This window comes from Populus nigra, chromosome 15 (genome assembly GCF_951802175.1).
Source record: "Populus nigra chromosome 15, ddPopNigr1.1, whole genome shotgun sequence".
Lineage (NCBI taxonomy): Eukaryota > Viridiplantae > Streptophyta > Magnoliopsida > Malpighiales > Salicaceae > Populus > Populus nigra.
In genome coordinates this window covers 12,272,581-12,297,850 of record NC_084866.1, presented here as the reverse complement: position 1 = coordinate 12,297,850, position 25,270 = coordinate 12,272,581, and the positions used below count along the sequence as shown (strand labels likewise).

At 34.4% G+C, this 25,270-nt stretch overlaps 4 protein-coding genes and 1 non-coding gene across 7 annotated transcripts; 4 read left to right on the top strand and 1 right to left on the bottom strand.

Moving 5' to 3' along the window:
• Nucleotides 1-3,769: 3,769 nt before the first annotated feature.
• Nucleotides 3,770-8,034, top strand: LOC133673996 (uncharacterized). 3 transcript variants are annotated; one of them, XM_062094958.1, is made up of 8 exons: nt 3,770-3,933; nt 4,020-4,108; nt 4,450-4,513; nt 5,643-5,720; nt 6,293-6,369; nt 6,485-6,551; nt 6,642-6,741; nt 7,713-8,034. In XM_062094958.1, exons 1-8 carry the CDS (start codon nt 3,862-3,864, stop codon nt 7,751-7,753), a joined length of 588 nt encoding a protein of 195 aa, XP_061950942.1. In that variant the 5' UTR covers nt 3,770-3,861; the 3' UTR covers nt 7,754-8,034. The 3 variants fall into 3 exon arrangements, with proteins under 3 accessions (XP_061950942.1, XP_061950943.1, XP_061950941.1); XM_062094959.1 differs by having other exon boundaries at nt 6,642-6,749; XM_062094957.1 differs by lacking the exon at nt 7,713-8,034 and adding an exon at nt 7,577-7,690 and having other exon boundaries at nt 6,642-6,749.
• Nucleotides 8,035-9,310: 1,276 nt separating this feature from the next.
• LOC133673900 (spermidine hydroxycinnamoyl transferase-like) lies at nt 9,311-10,678 on the top strand. The gene has a single exon (XM_062094831.1). The coding sequence runs from the start codon at nt 9,311-9,313 to the stop codon at nt 10,676-10,678; it is 1,368 nt and encodes a 455-aa protein (XP_061950815.1).
• Nucleotides 10,679-11,695: 1,017 nt separating this feature from the next.
• Nucleotides 11,696-11,769, top strand: TRNAT-AGU (transfer RNA threonine (anticodon AGU)). Its single transcript has one exon. It is a non-coding gene; the product is annotated as a tRNA-Thr (tRNA).
• Nucleotides 11,770-13,516: 1,747 nt separating this feature from the next.
• Nucleotides 13,517-15,057, bottom strand: LOC133673854 (uncharacterized). The gene has a single exon (XM_062094765.1). The coding sequence runs from the start codon at nt 14,914-14,916 to the stop codon at nt 13,789-13,791; it is 1,128 nt and encodes a 375-aa protein (XP_061950749.1). The 5' UTR covers nt 14,917-15,057; the 3' UTR covers nt 13,517-13,788.
• A 3,120-nt stretch (nt 15,058-18,177) lies between these two features.
• On the top strand, nt 18,178-22,065 carry LOC133674139 (NADP-dependent glyceraldehyde-3-phosphate dehydrogenase-like). Its single transcript, XM_062095137.1, has 9 exons — nt 18,178-18,492; nt 19,049-19,242; nt 19,342-19,470; nt 20,051-20,170; nt 20,461-20,597; nt 20,702-20,857; nt 21,060-21,438; nt 21,559-21,675; nt 21,777-22,065. Exons 1-9 carry the CDS (start codon nt 18,348-18,350, stop codon nt 21,888-21,890), a joined length of 1,491 nt encoding a protein of 496 aa, XP_061951121.1. The 5' UTR covers nt 18,178-18,347; the 3' UTR covers nt 21,891-22,065.
• Nucleotides 22,066-25,270: the final 3,205 nt, after the last annotated feature.

Sequence of the window (25,270 nt, the reverse complement as noted above, 5' to 3'; positions counted from 1 at the left end):
AGGTAAAGTTCAGGTTTATAATTGACCTGATTAAATTTAGATACCATATCAGGTCAATCTAAATTTTAAGTGACTTAGCATAATTCAGATGAGATCTAATTTTTTTTAATAAACATAAAAATATAAAATTAATCTATGAACACCTAGCCTCGTATATTTTTTTACAAACCACACGTACATAAAATATTTCTTGACTTTTTGATGTGGTATATCCATGTATAACCTACACCCATATAAAATATTACTTATCTTTTAAATATAAGATATATATATATATATATATATATATATATATATATATAAAAGTATTATTTCTTAACTTTTCAATGTGAGATAGCTAATATATAGCTTATATTCACATAAAATGTTTTTTAATTTTTCTATGTGAAATAACTAATATATAGTCTACATCTACATATATTATTTATTGACTTTTCTATATGAAATAACTACATATAACTTACATCTATATGAATTGTTTATTAACTTTTTAATGTGGGATATTACAACCTTAAATATTTTTTTAAAAATTTTTTCGGGCTAACCCTGGTCAACCCATGTTACCTAAGAGCTCGACCCCTTGACTGGATCAACCCCTAACTCGGGTTTAATAACTATAATTATTTCACTAAAATCATATTTCTCACATCATTTTATTTATATATAAATTATGTATGTGAAATATTTTCCAAATAAGTTTATCAATATAGATATATATATGAGATGGCAACTTGATGTAATTTACTATTTACCAAATCAACTAAAAATCTAAATCTTGTGTCCTTTTTAATGTAGCCCAGTCCATAATAAAATGTGTATTGGGTTACAATAAAATTATTATTTTATCCTTAATCTTTTTATACATGAAGCTTTGTTTGAGGATAGAATAATACTTTTTATGTTGATTATAATGTAATTATCATTTTATTCTTCACTATTTTATTTATGAAGCTTTGCTTGAGGGTATATGCATCTTTTTTTTGTCACACGGTAAAAATACTCCTTTACCTCCGGACTCAATAAAATTTAGAATTGTTGACTAATGATTTTCTTAACCTTTCACAAATTTCTTAACAATCAAAATACTTCTTTGCCTTTAAGATCAAAAAAATTCATGGCTTGCTAGGCAAGGGTTTTTTCAGTTTTTTATTGTTTATGTCCAATGTAAATACAAATTTAACCTTGGATGAGACAAAAAAAAAAAGCTTTGCATTTAAGGGTATTTTTGTACTTTCACGTGATTTTTTTTGTGCAGTTAACATGGTCTTGGGGGTGTTTTGGTATTTTTACATTGACTTTTGAATATTTAAATCGAAAAACTGTGGGCACGTGTTGAACACGCACCAACGCGTGAGTGACGTTTGTGCCATTTAGGTAGTGCGTCCAACACCATTTAGTGGCAAAATTTGGACTTCTGTAATCTTCCTGGATGCGAAACCATGTCCTATGTCGTGAAGTGGCGTGTGGAGGAGGATGGTGGTCAGATTGTCATTAATAATCATTTTTTTTGTTCCTTTTCTTTTCTCTTTCCTGACAGTTAAAGTACACTATTATTCTCTCTCTCTTTTTTTTTTTTGTCAATTTCAATTCTCATTCTTTTCATTTCTTATTCATTTTATATAAGTTTTTTTTTTTTCAATTTAGTCATTCAATCACACTTACTCATGTGTTTTATTTTTAGCTTTATTCCTTGTTTTTTTAACTTCTAATTTCGTTCTTATTTTTTTATAGTTTAATTCCTCATTATTTTAATTTCTTATTTCATTCTCATTCCCTTTAAAGAGAATTTTTGTTTTTCAATTTAGTCCTCCAATTACAATTTATTATTTGTTTTGTTTTTAATTCTAGTCCTCGTTCTTTTAATTTCTTATTTTCTTCTTATTCCCTTTACATCTAGTCCCTCGATTATAATTTCTTGAATGTTTTGTTTTTCATTTTGGTTTTTATTTTTTAAATTTTAATTTTTTTCCTTGGCCCTTTTGTTGGATTTTTTTATTTCAATATCATCCTTCAATCAATTTTTTTTTCCAGTTTAACCCTCATTCTTTTGATTTGTTGTTCTTTTGTTAAACTTATTTTTCAATTCAATTTAACCATCCAACTGAAAATTTTTATGTACCCTCTAATTAATTTTTTTTTCAATCTTAATTTTTTTAGATCCTTTTGTATAATTGATTTTTTTTAGTTTCATCTTTTGACATTTGATTTGTCGGGGATTCGGGTTCTTGCGATTTTATCGTTATGCATTATTTTTTAAAAAATATTAGTTATATGATTATTTTCAATTTCTTTCCTATGAGTTTATTACGATTTCATGACCTAAATCATGGGTTTTACATGTCATTTTTTAATATAAGTTTTTTGAGAATTGTTTTGTTTGTACTAGATTTTCTAAGATATTATTTTAACTCATTTGTGTTTTTTTTGAGTTTTATACAAATGAACTTTATTTCTCAAAATAAAAAAAATCATTTTTAAATAATATTGTTGATGTGTTGGGTCTTGCATAATATTTTTTTTAGACCATGAGTTTATTCAATTAGTTTCATTTGTGTTTATCTTTTGTTCACAAGTTTTTTAGGATATGAATTTATCTTTTATTGAGTTAAATAAACAAGTTCAATAAACACAATCAGATGAATATTTTATTTTTTTAATTGAATATTTTAATCTTCATTTGTCTCTAATTTTTTAATTTCTTTTTTGGTTATATCAACTTTTTTTTTTATTTATTAATGTAAATAATTATCAATTTATTTATTTAAATGATTGTATAAACTCTTCAATTCCCATTTAGAATTTTTTTATATAAAAAAACACATTAAAACTGCACGCATAACTTGTATATATTTTTTAAAAATTTATAACCCGAGGTGAAGCGAGGCTTGGTTTAAATGTATATAATGTCAGTCCACCCAAATAGTCCAACAAGCCCGAACATGTCAGCCCAAATCCATAAAATACCAGTTGTCCACTCATCTAGTTCAGTACGGTTCAAAAGTTAACCAGGGCCATGTTTGTTTTCCGGAATTTACTTTCCGGAAAACCACTTTCCAAACTTTTCTGTATTTGTTTGCCATTAGAAAAGTTGGTCAACGAAAAACACTTTCCGGTCAACGGAAAACACTTTCCAGTCAAAGAAAAATTTGGTTTAGTTTTTAGAAAAGTGTTTTTCCTTTTGGCTGTGTTTGTTTTCCGGAAAGTGGTTTCCGGGAAACCACTTTCCATACTTTCCTGTGTTTGTTTGCCATTAGAAAAGTTGGTCAATGAAAAACACTTTCCAGTCAAAGGAAAATTTGGCTTGGTTTTCAGGAAAGTGTTTTCCTGGAAAATTTGGGAGGAAAACACTTTCCGGAAGTTATGAAAAATTTAGAAATGTCATTATTTACTGATTATATCAAATTTAATCCCCAAACTTTTGATTGCTATATATAATTTGTTTTGAATATTTATTTTTTAATTCCATCTCTTAAAATTTAATTTTTATATTAATTTTGCTCTTTATTTTTATAACTGCAATTTGCTTTTTTCTTATCATTTTTTTATTGAAATTTTTTATCTATCAAATTTGGTTCTCATTCTTTTGATTGTTACTTATTTTATTTAAAATAATTTATGAAATGTTCATTATTATTATTTTAATTTCTTCACTTTTTTATTTTTTTTAATTTTTTTAATTTAATTTTTTTAATTTTAATTATTATTTATTTTATTTAAAATAATTTATAAAATTATATATTTTTTTCAATTTCATTCTCATTCAACTTATGAGATTTCTCTCCTTCCAAACAGACCATAATAAATTTTCCCGGATTCGATCCAAAAGAAGATCCATAGAAAGGAAATTAAACCCTAAAAAACATGATCGGAGCAGGCAAGATCAAGCAATACTCTAATGTCCTCGATAAACCCCTCAGCAAGGGCAAACAAGAGGTAACCTTGTAGTTGTTCGATCTCTCACTAACTCAATTCACTGGTTTAGCTTTGAAGTTTTGATCTTTAGGGTTCTGGTTTTGCAGGTGAGTTCGAGTGCGTTTGCATTTTTGTTTTCGGAGCTTGTTCAGTATAATCAAACACAGGTTGATAACATTGCTGAATTAGAGCGAAGGTGAGCTCTGCCGTTTTCGCTATATTGCTTGATTTGCATTTGTTCATTTGGATCATTTTGATGATAAATTTAGAGACATTAGCAAGGAAGAATCTATACTGGATATTTAAAGCGATAAATTTTAGTGTTATTCTTGGCAGGATAGATCAAGAAATTCAAGAGAATTGAAATGAACAAACTAAAAAAAGGAGGAATCTTTGGAAATAGTATAATTACGGGTTTTGACTCGATAAACTTGTGACGTGACTGTACATGGTCTCATTTTTTTTAAAATTTTTTGATATCAAGTATTCGGGGTGTTGTCATTTGTACTAATGATCTTTGCGGGAAATATGGAGCAGGCTAGAGGATGCAGGCTATGCTGTTGGGGCTCGAGTTCTGGAACTTCTTTGCCACAGGGATAAGGTGATGCATTGTTAAGAATTCTCCTTGGAATTCCTGTCATTTTTAAAATTTATTGGTTATGTCTAGGTTGATGCAATTTTGTTTTTGCCATTCTCTATGGAATGATCATACTCGCGAACCAGGAGTAGATAAGTTTCTTCAGAAGCTTTTTAGTTCTTTCTTTGGCAGTAAGTAGCATGGGGATTATATGTTAATATCATGTGTATGCTGAGTTTTCTTCCCCCCACCCCATATGTTATGTGGCAGTTCTCATTCAGAGGCAGCAGGAATATAGGCATTGTCTGATCAAAGTTTCTGTGCATGATTGCATATGATTGGGTTTTTGAAATAGGTGTGTGAAGCATGTGAGATGACTTTCAGTTTTAACTTATGGGCTAGTTGTGAATAATGAAGTACTCAATCAATGTTCCTATGCTAGAATTGCTGGCAGCGAAGTCTCAGTCCAATCTCTTTTTCAGTGCAGGAAAACGTGCCTAGATCGCTGAAATTAGAGTAGCTTTCTATTATTTTATTCTCCAGTCCACATCTGATGCCTTTAATAGCTGTGTGTTTTGCTGTCTGGATACTTATAATTTTATGCTGCCCACAGAATTGATGCCTTGTTTATGCAGAATGGATATACTTATGAAACAACTTTTAACATGTTATATCTAGATCATGTATCAATCCAGGAAATTGCATTGTTAGCTATCCTAATGTCATCAACCTGTAATTTTTGACTGTGGATTATTTGACTTGCTAAACTTTGAGGCTTGTAATACATGTTTATATTCAGTCAAATGCCACGAAGGTACTTTCATACATCGAGTCAAAGGCATGGTATGGGCTTTCACTGTGGTTTAGTTGCATTTCTCCAAGAACCTCGTTTTGCTGTTCCCTTCGCTCTCTCACCCTTGTGGCAATTAGCTTGTCATCATACAAGGGGTGTGATATAAGTTGTCTAGAACTCTGGCTATTTTTCTCCAGGAGGATTATTTTCTATGTTGAGTAAACTTGTGCCAACTATGGTTTGACAAATATGATTTGTCTTGGCTCTGAAGAAGGCCTATAGGCTTGCTTCATTAACATTTATTTTGCATTGCATTTTGGTTCTACAAGTTCTATAACAATGCTTCTTTTGATGCCACAGGGCAACAGAAGGGAAACACGGTTGTTGGGTATTTTGTCTTTTGTACACAGCACAGTGTGGAAAGTGTTATTTGGAAAGGTAAGTTTATTTGCAGTGTTTGAAAGTTCAGTAACTTCTTAAACTACATTTTATGCGAAAATGGAAAGTCATACTAGGTGTATTCTTTTTTATTTCATTTCCATTCCTAACATGCAATTCAGCATGTTTTACCCATTTTGTTTTCTCAAACAATATTTATTCGTGTACCTTTTTTCTTTCCTGTTTGTATATAGGTTTGAAATGCATGGATTAAGTAAAGGTTCATGTAAAACTCATATTGGATCTTACCAGCTCCTTTCCTGTGAATATGTTAGGTAGTCGATTCCCTAGAGAAATGCATTGAACATGAAGATGAATACATGATCAGTGAGAATGGAAAGTCATTTTATGTGAAAATGGAAAGTCATACTAGGTGTATTCTTTTTTATTTCATTTCCATTTTGAACCTGCAATTCAGCATGTTTTACCCATCTTGTCTTCTCGAAAACATTTATTTGTGTACCTTTTTTTCTTACCTGTTTATATATATGTTTGAAATGCATGGAGCAAGTAAAGGTTAATGTAAAACTCAAAGATGTATCTCACCAGCCCCTTTCCTGCTATTATGTTAGGTAGCCGATTCCCTTGAAAAAGGCACTGAACATGAAGATGAATACATGATCAGTGAGAAGGAGCTCCTTGTCAATAGGTCATAATTATCTCCCTGGCCTTTTTTAGTTCATAATATGACAATTGCTGTCAAATGTAGCTGGGTTTGTTTTTTTAAGTAATGATCTAGGTGCTGAACTGTCTTTGTGCTGTAGATTCATTTCAATTCCGAAGGATATGGGGACATTTAACTGCGGGGCATTTGTTGCTGGAATAGTAAGGGTAAGTACTAAATTTAATTCATACCAGTAAACTGACCTTTCAGTGGTTGGAATCTCTAATTACTTCCCCCCCTCCTTTTCCCATTTGTAGGGTGTTTTGGATGGTGCAGGTTTTCCAGCTGTAGTAACAGCTCATTTTGTGCCTATGGAGGGCCAGCATCGACCTAGGACAACCATTTTGATAAAATTTGGTGAGGAGGTAAGGATTTTTTGTTTCCTTTCCCATTCACTTTTTGCAAATGGATCAAACGAAGATTGATTTTTCTATTAAATACTGCCTATTCTATTCCAGTTCTTGCATGCTCTGCCATCCCAGCTGTCTTGAATCTTTGTCATGTTATATGATAATTCCTTCAACTTTGGTTCTCACTTCTCAACATGCTCACCTGGTGACAAGCCATTTCAGTTAAACCATCTGCATATAACCTGTCATGAAATTGGATTGACATTTGCACATTACTACTGCAAGTATATTAGGAGTTCTGTAGAACTGGACCGAAGATTGCAGATAACCTGTCATGAAATTGGATTGACATTTGCATATTACTAATGCAAGTGTATGCATTAGGAGTTCTGTAGAATTGTCCTTTTTGTTCAATTTATGAAAGAAGAAGTACTGATATAGGGACATTGCATTTACTGGTCACTCTACCCATGCATTTTCTGGTTGCCGACATCTCTGTGCCCATCGTTATTGTCCTTGTGACGACCACCATGGTTTATCTGTCTGCATGTGCCTTCTGGGCTAAGTTGGATGCTTATAGGCTTCCTGCCAGAAATAAAAATTTGATCCTTTTCCCCTTCAAAACTTAGACGTCTGTTGCAGCCACTGCCAAATTCATGTCTGATAAGGAGTTACCAAGTAATGCCACTCATTTTATTACATATTCTTGTCCAGAAGATATTTTCCACGTGCTCTGAAAAGGGCCCTGAATATTCAATTCATTCCCATTAAATTACTTTTCTGCATTATCTTGCTAAGTATTTGTGTGATTTAGCATAATGTTTTCTGCTGCTGTTTGCAAGGGTGACATGTCGTTGAGCTTGTTGTTCACGGCCTAAAAAATCTGCTCTTTCGTGTGGAGTGTGAGCCATTCCTGCAATATTTTTCACCTGATTATTGTCGTGGCCTTTTTCCCATTTCTCTTCCCTTTTTTGCCAGGTTCTAAGAAGAGAAGCAAGACTAGGTTAATGCTTGTTTGAATATGTCATCATGCAACCTTCGGTCTTCAGCAACACGGTGAAGAGTAGTGAACTCTTCAGCTGGAATCCTGTCAGCTATACTTTGTGACATTATTGGATCCTGTTTGATTTTTGTGTCTGCTCATCAGAGCATGGAAATTTTAATGATCTTGTAAAAGCAATTATTGCCACTCCAGTTGATGTAAAGTATACGATTTCCCTTCTTCTCAGCTCATATGATCTTAGTCAGGATGAGCTGAGTTGAATATTTTCATGAATACATTTTTGTCGGACTTACTCAACTCCACTAAGCTTTTCATCCTCTCGAAGCCTTCCCTTTTCCTTGCGGTATAAATTCCAGAAGAGGTTAAATAATCAAGGTGCTCTCAAAGTCTAGTCTCATTCCTTATTAATGACGCGAAACAATCCAAATATAGCTACACGCCATCACCGCCGCACTTCTCCCTTCTTCCTCATCTGACCGAACCCTATCTTTCTTTCCTGTTACAACTCTCAAACCTGAAATGAACAGCCCCACATCCCAGCCAGAAACCATAACCTGTTCATCCCCGAAATGAGCCAGAAACCACCTCTTTCCTCCCATAAACCAAGTCGTTTGCTACTGTTTTCACAGGTTCAGCGCCGAGGCGTGAAGCATCTCTACACCCACCACCACTGCCCGGTTCACTCCCCAGTAAAGTTTTGGATTAAAATATATATTATAATCTATATTCAAAACATTAGAATATGGATATTATTGTTATTATAACATGTTATTCCATCAATTTTAATGTCAATTAAATTTAAAATACAATAATTATTCAATCTAGTTCAATATACATCAAACACAAAATAAAATAATTTTATGCAGTCCTATCTAGTTCAACCCAATCTGATTCAACCTAATTTAATTAATACTGTTCAGCATACTAAATATTACTTTAATACAATTATTTTTGGTAGTTATGGTGTGAAAGTGATCCTCTTATTTCCTAACTTTTTAAATTTAAAATTAACATAAAAAATCTCTACATGTATAATTAGCTAGATCAGCGAGGAAGTTGCATTTTTAAAAATGTTTGAATAAAATATAGTCTAATAATATATTAATACATAATATTGCATCTACATAATCCTACAAGATTTCTGTCGATTGTAAAAGCTGATGTAATGCATAACTTGCCTTTGTTGATCACTCCCTCTTCCTTGACCAACGGACCCTCCTTCACGAGTCATTCAGGCACAAGTCCTGCCTTTCCTCCCATGCGCTTGAAAACCTGAAGAACTCGGCAAAATGTCATGTGTTCTTCAGGAACTGAAAACATTTATTATTTGGATTGATAGGGAAAAAACCTTTCTCTTCCTTTTATTTCTTAAGGGTGCTAATGGACTCTCCTTATGATCTGACCTTTCCAGGGAACTACTAGACTCACGAAAAAATCATTTCAACAACTATCTTCTACATGTCTTCAATTCTTACTCTCTTAAGAAGCATGGCCTTTAAATACAGCTGATTATGGCGTTTCTTTAGCAACTCACACTCTTCGATTTTTCTGTCGAATCTTGTATTGTCAAAAAATGGTGGTGACCATCAAGAGCTCTCATGTAGTGAAACCAGCCAAACCAACATGGACTGGCCGCGTTTCCCTTTCTGAATGGGATCAAATAGGAACAATAACTCATGTTCCCACTATCTACTTCTACAAATCATCACCGAAATGGCCTACGCAATCCAATGCTATTATCAATAACCTAAAAGACTCATTGAGCCATGCCTTGGTGCCATTTTATCTACTAGCCGGCCGTTTACACTGGATAGGTCGTGGGCGCCTCGAGCTTGAGTGCAATGCCATGGGTGTTACACTCACTGAGGCTGAATCTGAATCCAAGCTTGAAGATCTTGGCGACTTACCATCTCCAGAGTACCAATACCTAATCCCAAATGTTGACTACACTGTTCCATTACATGAACTGCCTCTATTGCTAGTGCAACTCACCATTTTCCAATGTGGTGGTATTAGCCTAGGTTTGAGAATATCCCATGCTGTTGTTGATGGGAAAAGTGCACTTCAATTTATGTCTGAGTGGGCAAGAATCAGCCGTGGTGAGCCATTAGGCACGCTTCCTTTTCTTGACCGTAAGGTCTTGCGAGCTGGGGATCCCCCTGTGGCTCGGCCACAGTTTGATCATGCGGAGTTCGGTCTTCCACCGCTACTGTTGGGGGAGTTGAGTAATGCTGAAGAGAGGAAAAAGAAGACAACTATAGCCATGCTGAGGCTGACCAAAATTCAGGTTGAGAAATTAAAGAATATGGCTAACGAGGGAAGAAGTATAGATAGTGGCCGTGGTTATACTAGTTATGAGACCTTGACTGGACATGTTTGGAGGTCTGCTTGTAAAGCTCGTCGACACAAACCTGAGCAACCAACTGCTTTAGGTGTCTGTGTTGATTCACGTGGACGTATGCAGCCACCTTTGCCTGATGGTTACTTTGGCAATGCTTCTCTTGATGTCATTGCAGTTAGTCAAGCCGGCGAACTCTTGTCAAAACCTTTGGGATATGCTGCAAGTAAAATAAGGGAAGCAATTGAAACGGTGACAAATGAGTATGTGATATCTGCAATTGATTTCTTGAAGAATCAACCAGACTTGACCAGGTTTCAAGACATCCACGCACTGGGAGGTGCTGAAGGGCCCTTTTATGGGAACCCAAATATTGCGGTTGTTAGCTGGTTAACCCTGCCTATTTATGGCCTTGATTTTGGGTGGGGAGAGGAGATTTATATGGGACCAGGAACTCATGATTTTGATGGGGACTCATTGCTTCTGCCAAGTCCTAATGAAGATGGGTCAGTGATTCTTGCAATATGTTTGCAGGTGGCTCATATGGAAGCTTTTAAGAAATGCTTCTATGAAGATATCTTGTCTAACAGCCTGCAGGCATAGATAGTATAAAACAGGACCCAGCTGTCCAAGGCCAAGAAATAAGAATCAGTAACCAGAGATAATTAAAAAAGAAATATGTGATCAAGACAAAGAAAACTAATGAATATGTTTACTTTTATTAATATCAATCGATTCTCACATTCATTCTATGAAAGAAGAAGAAGAAGAAGAAGATACTCATCTCATGACATGCCTACCATCATATCATATGTCTGCTATATATCACCATGATCTTTCCTAGAGAAACTCAGTTAGAGTATAGAGTGGGAAGAAAGAGATGGCAAGCCATAGTCATGCAAGAATATCTTTAATAAGCTAGCAGGACAGGAACGGCAAAGGTTTAAGAATAACGAAGTAAAGCATCAGAACTTACACAGAGCCGAATCAAGCAACTTGAACATGTCCCGAACTGAGAATCAATGATTTCATATATTTATACAGGTAAACTTATCCTAACTTTTGAATTCAACACACCTTCCTCTACTTTTCCTTACACCCAAATAACCAACTTAAAAGAAAAAGAAAAAAAAGAGAGAAGCACTTTGATAAGTTACAACTTGAAAATGCTAGAAATCATGAGAAGATGCAAGAGCACTATAAATTCAGAGATGCACATCAGAGGTAAATACATTATATAATTTCAACATAAATAAAAAATTTCAAAGGACATATTTAGCAATGCTAAGCCTATTCCTATTGGAAAACTTCTATGGTTAATAACATTGAACACCTCATGAGTGTTTTTACATATTTTAGATGAGAGAAATACATTTTTCTTTTCTTTTCTTTTTTCATAAATAGCGGGTGGATTTATCCTCTAATTAGAAGGGAAAAAAAATAAAATCCTACAATAGTACTAACAAAATAATATCACAACATCCTATGACGTCATAATATTTCACCAAATTGACGTGACAAAGTCATTTCCTTCCCTTCAAAAGCAAGGCTGGAGATGGGAGTGCCCTGTTATTATTATTATTGTTATTGAATAAAAACCATAGAGCATGCGGCAGATAAGCTTTCATAGCTCAGTTGGTTAGAGCACCCGTTTAGTAAGCGGGAGGTCTTGAGTTCGACTCTCAATGAAAGCAGATAACAAATTATATATACATATATATATATTGTTTTTTTTTCAGTTCGACTCTCAATGGAAGCCCAATGTCAATGTGCTATATGCAGTGATTTAGCATTTGTTAGCTGCTGAGAATCCGAGGAAGAAGAAACAAGTCTCGAACCACTCCTGCAAATTCTTCTACATGATTATCCAAATTTATTGCACATTACTAGCAGTTGCTTTGCAGCTACCATTTGCAATACAAATTAATCCTGTCCCTGCACATTTGTTCTTCCCCCCAGACAAGTCTGCACCGATCTACCATCTGCCTTCCCCACCCTTAGCAGACTTCAGCCTATCAATGTTATCACTATCAAACTTAATCCACTGATTTGGCAGGTGATACATACAAACCATGCAAAAGCATGATCTCCCTCATGAGAAACAGATCCTCGACCTTTACTTATTTGGATTGGGGATGGTAAAAGATGAACTGTGTTGAGAAAGGGAGGACACGAAGTCGAGTCTTGAGAAATTATAAAGTTTGAGCAACAAAGCTTTTCAATTGCTTTGCACATCTGCTCAAGAGATGTATCTCTAAGACCAGCTGTGGCTTAAGAACCATTAAGAGGCCAGAAAGAAATGGCAGATGCCTGTCCTGAAATATTCTAGAGTTTCAATTGCTTTGCACATCTGCTCAAGAGATGTATCTCTAAGACCAGCTGTGGCTTAAGAACCATTAAGAGGCCAGAAAGAAATGGCAGATGCCTGTCCTGAAATATTCTAGAGTTCCTCTCACACCACACGCCAAATCATTGCCAAAAAAATCATACATCTCCACAACACTTTCACCTCCCTCGGAATATACTGAACCCACAAACCTGATAGAAAACAACTCCCAAGTTTTGTGCAATACCAAACACTAAAAGAGACAGAAACGAAGGCCGTAAAAATATTTGAAATCCAGGAAAGGATGCACAACCAGTAGCCCAGAGGTGTTGGCATAAACTATACCTTAATTTGAAGGAATTTCCAACAAGAGCAGGCTACTTTATGAGAAGTTTACGGTGTGAGCTTAGGAACACACATACAGACACCCAGGCACAAAATATATCCTCAAATTTAAGTAAATATCACTTTTAATCATGAACCCCACATTAATGCGAGTATAAAAGGTCTATATATGGGAGATATTCAATAAATATTTCCCACTAACATACATGTACAAAAAATGATAGAATATACTATCCAATTTTAAAAAACTGGCACTTCAAAGTTATTCCAAAAAAAATATTTAATGATCCTGATTCCTGGCTGAAAAAGAAGAAAACCTAGCATGCTACACCCTTACTGAAATCTAATACATTTTTTCCCTACATAGACAAATACTTCAAACTACAGTTTCAGTTCACCGGTGTTATACAAAGTCAAGACAAATTCTGATAAGATTTCTTGATATGGCTTGGTAAATGTTTTATTAATCCAACTTTCTTTTCGTTGCTCCTTTCGGAATCTGTATAACTAATTTTGGCTCTCTGATTTCAGCAACAAAAAGAACCACTTAAGCAAATGCCTAATCAAAATAACCTGAAATCTACCAACAGCACTTGTAATCAACACTTCATGACAAAAAAAATAAAAAAATGACATACACTGCAAATTTTATTTGGAGGCACGCAATCAAGTGCATATATATTAGTCGCAACATATCAAGAGTCCAAACCAACCTTTTTTCTAGGTTATACCATGAGTCCATGACCTTCGGCCCAGTAATGGCATCACAATTGAACTTAATCCATCCAGATCATCAATAAACTACAAACCATAAACAGAAATCTGCCAACAACATTTATGTTCTGCAACACTTTACTATGAAAAACACAATGTACACAGCACGTTTGATTTGGAAGCAACCAATCAAGGTAAATTCCAGGGAATACCAGTCTCAGTACATGACTACTTTACGTTCATAACATGAAACTCTATGCAAATTAACTAAGAAGAACAAAGAATCACGTCATAGAGGAGGCACCATGCCCTCATGCACCTTCAACAATTAGTTCCTACCAAGAGGAAGAGATCTACAACTATACGTCTCCTTGAAACTTTGCTTCTTTGACGAAGTAAATATGGATGCATATACCTCCTTAGTGGCATTAGTTGGTACCATATCAGTAGCCTTAAACCGCTTCACCGAACCACCATGACTAACCCCTTTCACATTCTCAACCTTCCCATTTCCTTTCACTTTCCCAACAACCTTATCCACTCCCTTAACATCAACAATCCCATGCTTTTTACCACTCAACTGCGACACCTCCGCACCCTGACCTGAAAACTCCTCTCCATTAGCCCCCACTTCCCCATTCTTCACCTTCTTCATTTTCTTCTCCTTCATTTTCGATCTCTCCTCCTCCATTCTCTCCCTTAAAACTGACACCTCCTCGTCACTCCCATTTATCACAATCTTATCACACTCCTCAAACTCTTTATAACAAACCAGACACTCCGATGACTTTACCTCCTTCAATGCCTTAGCACTCAAAACATGCCCGCAATTCTTTAAAGCAAAAAACTTATACTTCCCATTAAACTCTAACCCCGTTACCGGACATTGAAACCGTGCATTACCAGACCCCTCACCCGGAACCACCTCTAACTGTATATCAATCATATCTTTCAAACCCTTTATATAACCAAACTCCTTAGGCAATTTTTTACCAATCAAAGCCTCAACTAAAGCTTCCTTATTATACATATTACCGAGTCGATCAATTACGCAAGGTTGCCTCAAGGGCTCATTCGAAAGTGAGCAATTAAGCCATTTCGATAGGCGCAGTTCATGTGGATCCACTTTATCAGGCTTTTTATCAGCATACATGTTGAGATAACAGTCTCTGGACTCCGCCCCCGTGGCACCGCCATCTCCACCGCCGCCGGATAGCCGGGCTTGTAAGATTAGGGTGCAGAGAGGGGTAATTTGTGGGTTTGGTAAACAGGTGGAGTCTTTTAAAGGTTTTCCGTTGAGGGTGAAGTAGAAAGAAGAGGGATTTTGATTGTTGGTTATAAGAGAGAGCTTGAGATTGTAGAGGGTTAGGGTTTGAGTTGCGTCTAGAGTTAGGGTTTGGGTTTTGAATTGGGGATTCTGAGATTGGATGAAAATTTGATGGCTTTTTGTGTGCATTTTGTAGATGAGGCAATTAGGGTTTCTGGGATTTTCTAGGAATTTTATTTTGATGATTTGGGGATTTTTTTGAGATTCTGGGAAGAGAGAGAGGTAGTGAATTGGGGATTTTATTGGTTGCCAGAATGAGAGACACCGACTTGATGTCGTCGTTGAATTGATACATGTCGTTTGAATGACTGTTGGATTCGATGGGCTATCGTTTATCGGGCCTGGATTTTTTTATCCTGAGCATTTGCTGGACTAATTCGGTTCTGTCTTTAATGGGCTTTCCCCCCCTTCAAAAGCAAATATAATTTAAATTTGTTAAAATACTTATTTAGACACAAATTAATACTCTAATCTAAGAAGAATATAATAAAAAGGAGAAAAACTGAAAATTTATATTAATATATAGATATTTCTCTATTCATAAAATTAAAAAATTACAGCAACCACCTTTTGGAGATGTAAAGTATTAAAATTATTATTTATCATTTAGTTATTGTCATAAATAGAACTTTATTATATATTTTTTAATTAACAATATAATTTTTTTATATAATTTTAATTTAAGTAAAATAAAATAAATACTAAATAACTAGAATATAAAAAATATAAAAATATTTAGATGAGAATTATAAATTTTGATTTTGATATTTTATGAAAAACATTTATCTTTGTTTTAAAAAAACAAACATATTTTCTATTTTTTTTATTGGAGAAAAGAATCACTGTACTGAACCACTGTTAATTTGAATAATTTTTTATTTTACTTGGCTATAGCATGGTTTGAGAGGATATGGACCCCACATGTATATATAATTCCATATTGTTGGTAGCTAGCTAGGGCGTGGACAGGCAAGTCTCTTCTTTGTCCATCCTCCACAAAAAGGACGGGAAAAGGATTTGAATTGCAAGTTTTGTTTTAAAGCAAAACGACATTGATTTCGTAAAAAAAAAAAAAAAAACTTATTTTGACATGGAACATGAAGTGGTATGGGCTCTAGATTAATAAATCACTTTGTTAATCTCCGAGTTTCATAATTATGGATAAATAATTTAAGGCTAACATTTTTTAAATTTTGAATATTGATACTGAAAGAACATTAATTCCAAACGGTTGAAAAAGGAATATTGAAATATTCTCTCCAAGACTAAAAAATAAAAATAAAAAATAAAAATAGTTATTAATATTTACATAATAGGTGAGAGAGGTACAAGAATGAGAAAAAAAAGCTATCAATATTTATATATATATATATATAATAGTTTTATGACCGTTAAGTTAATGACCATATAAGTTTTTAATGGTCTTGAAGGGATTCAAACTTGTGATTATTAAAAAACAAATATAAGATCTGACCAATTAAGCTACGCTTCAAGGTTGTTATCAATGCTTATTTAATAGAAAAGAAAGACACGAAAATAAAAAAAATTACATTTTGTACCATCAAAAATTGGTAAGAAAATAAGAATATATACTCAAAATTAATTTTTTATAACTCCCTTTTTTCATGTTCTCTCTCTCTTTTATAAATAGTCTTTCTTCTCTTTTCTGGACTAATTGTAACTTTGAGCATTGTAAAACTTCTAGTGATTGGGATAATAACTCCCATATGGGTTCTTAACATTTTTGGAGCTTAATCTTGGCACCCACTGAAAGCTTGATGAAGTCTCAAGCAAGGGGTTGGTGCCAAGCAGTGAGAAGTCCATTTCGAGGGTAATGTCAATCGGATTTATGTCATATAATGCAATGTGGTCCATAAATGCCAATGAAGTGCTCTTTACGATGCCTCCAACCTGTTTTTTTATAAAAAAGAATTATTTTTTTTATTTTTTTTAAATATTTTAATGTATTAATATTAAAAATAAATTTTAAAAAATAAAAAAATATTATTTTAATGTATTTCAAAAAAAAAAATACTTTGAATAATAACTGAAAATGATGCATCTACTTTATATCTATATACAAGTTGTGGTCCAAATCCAAAAGATGATGGACATTTATCACGCTTGCAAGATTTGTGGTTCTGCAGAACCCGCAAGAACTCATGGCTCCCCATTCTTCACCAGACAACTGAGTCCAACAAACCCCATCTTCTTTTGAGCTAGCATTCTTTCGAGTTTCAACAAACTCTTTTTTGGTTTGGATTCAAGCTACTGGTCTTTGTTTTAAAAAGATTTGTTCGATTTTATTCTCTAAAATAAAAATAAAAGATATGAACATGCAGTTATTTGCTGAAGTAAAATTATATATTAAAAAAAAAAAAAGAGTGTATTAAGAGCAGCTTGCACTGATGCTGTTTTCCATACCTGAAGGGAGTGCCCAAGGCATGCAGCCTTGCAAAATATACAAGTGATCTGCTGTTAAAACTGGCCGGAGAAGATTTAAAGCCGCATTTTTCAGGCTTCAACTCCCAAAAAAACCTTAACTGCGATTAAGCTTTCATGCTGTGGTCCAGGAAAAACTTGGCCAAACTTACCGAAGAGTTGTACTGTTGGACTGCTAGTGCTTAATATATTTATTTAAACATATGAGAAACCGTTAAGTAATTAAAAAAAATCAAAATTGAATGATGAGAATTTTTGGACCGGTTCTTGATGAGTGCCCATACTGATAATCTGATACAAATCATTATGTCCGGTATGATCATGTCTTGATGGATAACATTCATAGGCATATGTACGTAGGAAAGAAGTTCCTACACATTGAAGATCAGAGATGATAAGGAGTTGGAAACTCTGCAAAATCGGTTTATTTACAGCAAAATTTATCATTGAATCTATAATCATACAGCATGAAAGCGTTTCTTAGTTTTTCACGTAATAACCTGTGGACTTAATAGATCAAGCAATTTCTTGATCTCAAGAGCCATTTTTCATACGAAATAACAAAGAAGTAGCAATCCTTTTCTTTTCTACTGATTGAGGGTAGAAAAAGATATAGAAAAATTATGTAAAATGTTTTACAAGGTAAAAAATGAATACAAAAAATCAAAGAAAAAATGAATATAAAAAATATTCCATATGCCATGTAGAAAATCAATGTGGTCAATTCTTCTTCTTTTTTTACAGAACAAAAGTAGTTAGAGAAAAATCCAAGTGTAATTCGCAAATAAATAATTCATCAATGAAAATAGAAACTGCCCTTGGTATTGACAAAGTTGGCAATTAAATGCTCACTTGGCACTCTTTGAATCACCTAACCAACTCTTTTGGATCAGGTAGCTGCCATGCCAAAACGTGGCTGTGGCTCCTCTTCTCCTTATATATAGATACCATCAAAAGCAAGCCACACATTCACCCAACTCACACTAGACACTCACTCTCCTACCTCCATCACTCTTTCTGCAGAGGAAGAGAGAGTTCAAAGAAGAGGGCACTGCTGCTGCTGCTGCTGAAGTTGGATAGTTACTAGCTAAAAGTAGCATTTTTGGGGTGTACAAAAAATGGCTGGGACTGGAGTGTTTTCAGAAATATTGGATGGTGATGCGTACAAGTACTACTCTGATGGAGAATGGAAGAAGTCTTCTTCAGGCAAAACTGTTGCTATTGTCAACCCAACTACAAGAAAGACTCAGTACAAGGTTCAAGGTATAGTTGATTAATCCCATATTGTTGTTCTTTGGACAATAATGCATGGCCCCTGATCAGCACCAGGTTAACCTCAGCTTATTTGACGAGGCTACTGTTGTTTTTGGATTTTTTTTTGTGATAAATGTTCCTTTGAAAATTACCTAGTGATGAAAGAATGTGCACGAATGCATAGCAACGAAATTACAACCATTAATTTCTCTCACCATTTTTGATGATATATAGATGTTCATGTTGAATCATGGATGACACTACTCCACTGTAGTCTTGCCTAATAATCTTTGGAGAAAGAGAGACTCCTTAATGTTGATGCTTGTTTTATATTCAAGCAATTACCTCTATTTATGAATTGAGGGGATGAGGACAAAATCATTTTTATACCTGTAAGAAACTTATCATGCAATAAAGGGAGAGAAGGATGTATAATTAAGAATTAGTAAATTTGATCTAGGGACTATTGAATTGGTTTGAAATGATGGAGAGAGGAGAGTGTATAATCTTGTCTATCTACCTGAAGTTTGTTTTCTTATCAAAATTTGGTACGGGTTTGAAACAGCTTGTAATCAGGAAGAGGTTAACAAAGTGATGGAACTAGCCAAAAGTGCACAGAAAACATGGGCCAAAACTCCACTATGGAAGAGAGCAGAGCTCCTTCACAAGGCAGCTGCTATCCTGAAAGAGCACAAAGCCCCAATTGCTGAGTGCCTGATAAAAGAAATTGCAAAACCAGCTAAAGATTCGGTCACTGAGGTATTTAAGTATTTTCCATTTTCACGTTTGAACTTGAACATGCACATTAATCACAAGAAGGGAGTAATTTATCTGATTTTCTTATTTGAATGGATGAAGGTTGTGAGGTCAGGGGATCTTATTTCCTACACTGCTGAAGAAGGTGTTAGAATCCTTGGAGAGGGAAAATTCTTGGTCTCTGATAGTTTCCCTGGGAATGAAAGGACCAAGTACTGCCTCACTTCTAAGGTATATTTCTTAGCTCACATTCACTAATCGCATACCTTCATTTCTTATTACCTGTATAATTTATGGTTGTGAGGGTGAGAATAAGGAAACAAAATTGAGTTCTGATCAAAGTTGACTCCCATATCTTTTCATGGGATTTATATTTTTGACCAACAGAAAATGCAGACAAAAAGTTTGTTTGATGATGTCAACCTAACAAAACTTTCAACTAAAATTTTATAAACTGGAGAGGAGTTTGAATATAAATAAGAACAGTATGTGTCATGTATGAATATGATGTAAGAATACTTGACAGAACAATCCATACATATTTGAGAGTAGGCACAGAGTAAGGAGCTTGTTTAGACGGATTTTGGTGTCATTTGTCTGATACGATTACATTAAAGAGATAATAGGTGGGAGAAATTAACTAAATGGCAATTGTTCGAAACTGTAGCTAGCGTTTGGTTATTGTAAAAAGACGAGACATTTGGGATGAAGAGTATATGCATGAAGGATTTCTTTCCATAACTTTTACCATGATAATTGTTTTCAAAAGTTTTCATATTGGTTAGCTAATTCGTTAACACTAAAATTGCAGATTCCCCTTGGGGTGGTTCTAGCCATTCCACCCTTTAACTATCCTGTCAACTTAGCTGTGTCAAAGATCGGTCCTGCATTGATTGCTGGAAACTCCCTTGTGCTCAAGCCTCCAACTCAGGTACATGAATTTCTCCTTTTACTCTTTATAATGTTTTCCATCAAGCCATTGTATTGAAAATTCAAGGATCATTTATGTTGGTTAAGGGCTTGAGGTTGCACCTAAATGAATGGTTCAGTTGTATGCAATTGAAGGACCTGGTTCTCTATACGGTTTTACATAAGGAAACAAAACATAAATTCTTTTCAAACACTAGAAAAGTAAAACAATTATGCCTCTAATATTTCCTCTAATTTTAATCATAGAGGAAGGTTTCATCCTCTTAGTCTCACCTTTAAATTTTATTACAGGGTGCTGTATCTTGCTTGCATATGGTGCACTGTTTTCACTTGGCTGGTTTTCCCAAAGGCCTAATCAGCTGCGTCACTGGGAAAGGGTCTGAGATTGGTGACTTCCTTACCATGCATCCTGGTGTGAACTGTATAAGGTAATCAATCATTCATTGATCCTCTTTTGAAACTTCATTAGGTCCTTACTTTCAATTGATTGATGCATAACGTGTGAATCATAAGTTGCGTTGTTTTCCCTTAGCTTCACTGGTGGAGATACTGGTATTTCAATTTCAAAGAAGGCAGGCATGATCCCTCTTCAGATGGAATTAGGAGGGAAAGATGCCTGCATAGTGCTTGAAGATGCTGACCTAGATTTGGTAGCGGCAAACATAATTAAAGGAGGATTTTCTTACAGGTATGAGAATTTTCCATAACTCTCGTTAAGGTTGCACTTTGCATAGATATTGTTCCATAAAGCCTAAAAAAGTATGAGCATGTCAATGTGTTACACAAGATGAATAAAAATGTGTATAGATAGTAATCTATCTGTTTCTGCCTTAGCCCTTATTATGCAATGAATAAGTTTTTTCTTTTCTCTTATACCTCATCTATAACAGTGGTCAAAGATGCACCGCAATTAAGGTTGTCTTGGTGATGGAATCCGTAGCTGATGCTCTAGTTGAAAAGGTGAAAGCAAGAGTTGCAAAATTAAGAGTTGGGCCACCGGAGGACGATTGTGATATCACTCCTGTAGTCACAGAGTCATCTGCCAATTTCATTGAAGGGCTGGTTATGGATGCCAAAGAGAAAGGAGCAACATTTTGCCAGCAGTACAAGAGAGAGGGTAACCTCATCTGGCCCTTGTTGTTAGATAATGTGAGGCCTGATATGAGGATTGCATGGGAAGAGCCGTTTGGGCCAATTTTGCCAGTGATAAGGATCAACTCTGTGGAAGAAGGAATTCACCATTGCAATGCTAGCAATTTCGGACTCCAAGTATAGCTCACCTTCCCTTATAACATTGTTGTTTTAGTTAATAAAGCTGAAGCATCTCAAGTGGATTGCCTTCCACCACTCTGTCCATGGTTTATATCGATGCTTGTTTCTGAAACATAGGGTTGCGTATTTACAAAGGACATCAACAAAGCAGTGTTGATCAGTGATGCAATGGAAACCGGGACAGTTCAGATCAACTCGGCACCAGCTCGTGGGCCAGATCATTTCCCTTTCCAGGTGAACAAGAAATTTCTGAAAATGCTAACAAACTTATTACTTTATATTTTGCTTCAGGCCCAGGACATTAGCTTAAGGAATAAAAAATGCGTTGTTGACAGGGTTTGAAGGATAGCGGTATTGGATCTCAAGGCATCACCAACAGCATTGACATGATGACAAAAGTCAAGACCACTGTTATCAACTTACCAAGCCCTTCTTACTCCATGGGTTAGTATCATCTATTAGGGAACCAATAATCACAACTAGATTGTGTGCTACTAGATTGCTAGTCGTTGTTCTGCTGCAGTAAATCTGGGCTCTGGTGTGCTCCTATTTTCTGATTTGGTTGAAAATGTTTGAACATTACTCGATAAAAAAGAAGAATAAGAATTGTATCTGTTGCTATCATATTTATTTGAAGCATTCGTAGTGTAAGCAATTGCATATGAACTAGTTTGCATTAGCTCGTTAATTTCTGAACTCATTGTTAAGCAAGTGATCAGAGTAAAGATACTCTGTTGTAACCTAAATACTTGTTGCTAAGCTGAAATCTTTTGACGAAACAAGCGTATTAAGTTGGCCTCGACAAGCTGATTGGAATTTGACAAGGAAGAATGTTTCTTGTTGGGAAGGCCATTAACCAACTGGTTTATGAAATGAAGATGCTTGTGTTGATCATTTCTGTTCTCCAGTTGGTCTTCTTCTTGTTTTGCCGTAGAATTTAGACATAATTTTCTTTCTCCAGGCTCTTCAGGATCCTCCATTAGAAGTAGAATTTGAGGAGTAGCAAAGAGGGTCAAAGGAACTGCGGCTGTTAGGCATTTTTAATAAATCACATGGTGCAGGTAAAGCAAGTCGTTGTCCTGTAACAAAAAAGAAGAAGAAAAAAGAGTCATTTCCCAGCTTCATCATGTAACTCAAAACTGTTCGTTCATTAAATCATTTGAAAATAAAGTGAACCAATGCGAACTGGAAGTTGAATCCCAGAGAACTAATATTCGGTGATGAGAATAGATCAGTGGATTCTTTGAATCCATGGTTATTTCTGGATTTTTAGCAGTGCACTTCCAAGCTATAGAAATCAAAATTTTTAGTTCTGTAAAACCGGTTTAGACCAAGTTTCGATTAAGTTTTTCAATATCCAATCTAATTCAACTAAAAACTCACCTTGTATCATATTTTAATTACATTATTATTCTAACTCCACCTTAATTACCTTCGTACCAAATTCACTGTGACGAAATTTCTTGTATGGTTCTCTTCCACTAAGAATTTCTGCAATCCCTTGGAATTCAAAGTCAAGACGAGGCACCTTATCAATTACCATAAATTGTCCTGCTAAGCTAAGGAAAATGATTTTCAATTTGAGAAGGCAAAAGGAATTGTGGGCTTCAAATGATTGTTCTCATGGCTTGCTTTTCCAGCCCAAACAAGCCCTATCAAAGCCTGACTGGAATTTTTCCTTCTTCCTTCTATTTTCTTCTTGTTTTCTAATTATGTAACGTCAAGACATTCCTGTTTTGATCTTAAAAGAAGACTCATTTGGCTTGTCCCTAGCAGAAAATCCTGAATTTTTGTCTTCTTAACCTTAAAAGCGATCTTTGGTTTCAATTTCTACTGTTGCTAGTTTATAATTATGTCCATCTCCTCGTGTTTCTCTTCTTGAAGAACTAAAAGAACAAAATCAACATGAAAGAACTTCAGCATTTTTGCCCCCATCTTACTTGGAGTATTAGAAAGACTATAGTTTAGTGAAGCAGGGGAGAATTTTATTTTATTTTCTTGGGTTTTGGGGAAACATGGTCAGATAAGATGAAGGCTTGAAGAGGATATCATGGTAGCTACCATTATGCTTCTTTCGCCTCCATCTACTTCATCACAACTTCTGTTTTTGCTTGATGTAATTTTTCTTTACCTTTTTTTTGTTAGTTCTTGTTTGTGTGCTTCATTTTTTTTTGTTTATATTAACATGGATGTCCGGGTTAGTTTGCGTGCACCTCGACTAATCACACAGGTCCTGAAGTTAACGATCATATAAATCTTTAGTGGCTCTGAGATTTATGAGACTCGAATTAGTGATCTTTAAGGACCAAACCTAGAACTTAATCAGTTGAACTATACCTTTCAAAATTATATGCTTCATTTCTTGAAAGTTAAGTAATTGGATAATTTAAGGAAAATTGGATGGATGTTTATTATAGAATATATTCTACGCTATTTTAGGATTTGTTTATTCAATTTAAAAGGATTTTGCCTTGAAATTTCAGTTATTCTTATGATTTTTAACTCGGTATAAAAGATTATTTCAAAAACCTTTCTTTTTTTAAGATTAAAACTGCATGTAATAAAAAGAGATTTTACCTTAATTTATTGCAAGTTTTGGATATTTGTATATCCTTTCTTTTGAGTTAATAAAAGGTTAAAATTGCTTTAATTTATGTATTTTTACATGTTTTATTTTTTTTATTTGTATATTTCATTTATTTTGTAAAAGAAGAGAATATGAGAAAATCTCTTAATAAAAAAACACACTTAGTTTTTAAATAAACATGAATTGGCGGATAAAAACAAGGTTGTGTCTTATAGGAGAGTTGGAAAATTTTAACAAGAAAATCCAACAACATCACAATTAAAGTTAGATCCTTGCATTTAACACAATTCCAAAAGATTTTCTTGCAAAATGCCTTGTATAAACTAAAAGGGGTTTTGATTTGAAGTTTCCGTCACAATCTATGTTGGGTTGGCTATATGGATGTCCTTGCATCTAGTTATGTTTTAGACTATACTAACTTTAGTTTCATGGATTTAAATGTTATTTTTTATCAGTATTAATTAAAATGAGGTTTCTAAAATAAATTTGGTTGAAAGTAAACAATCCATCTTTCTTCACGTTGAGGATTAGCGTAATATAGTTTTTAGATCCGGTGACCGGCCCAGTTCAAGATCCGGGTTCCGGGTTTTGACCGGATCATTGAGTTGTCTGGGTTATTTTTTTAAAAAAATCAAAACGATATTATTTTATTAAAAAACAAAAGTTAACGGGTTGCAACCGGGTTGCTGAGTCAACCCGCCGGGTCACACCAGATTTTTCCTTCCTCTGTTTTTTTATTCCGGTCTGATTTCATTCCTGAATCAGCTGGATCCTAAATTAACCTACCAGACTGCATCGGATTTTAAAAGTATATAGCTTACACTTCTTTATTTGGTAAGAAGATGATTATAAAACCAAGTTCATTTATGTTTGAAAATATGGCTGCAATTATTTTTAAAAATATTTTTTATTTTAAAATATGTTAAAATAATTTTTTTTAATTTTTTAAAAATTATTTTTGATATCACCATATTAAAATGAAATGAAAATATATAAAAAAAATGGTAATTTAAAAAAAAATTTAAAACTTTTCACGTTTTCAAAAAGCCAAACATACTCAGTACTCACACCACTCATGTTACCGAGGCCCACCTGTGCTCATATAGGCTCGCTCAGGCTCACTTAGGCCACCTTCTATCGGGTTAAGTTTTATAACCATGTTTATGTTTAATATAAACTATAAAGTAATAAATATAAAATCGTTTTTAATAACTCACCTAACAGAAGACCCCTAACTTTCGA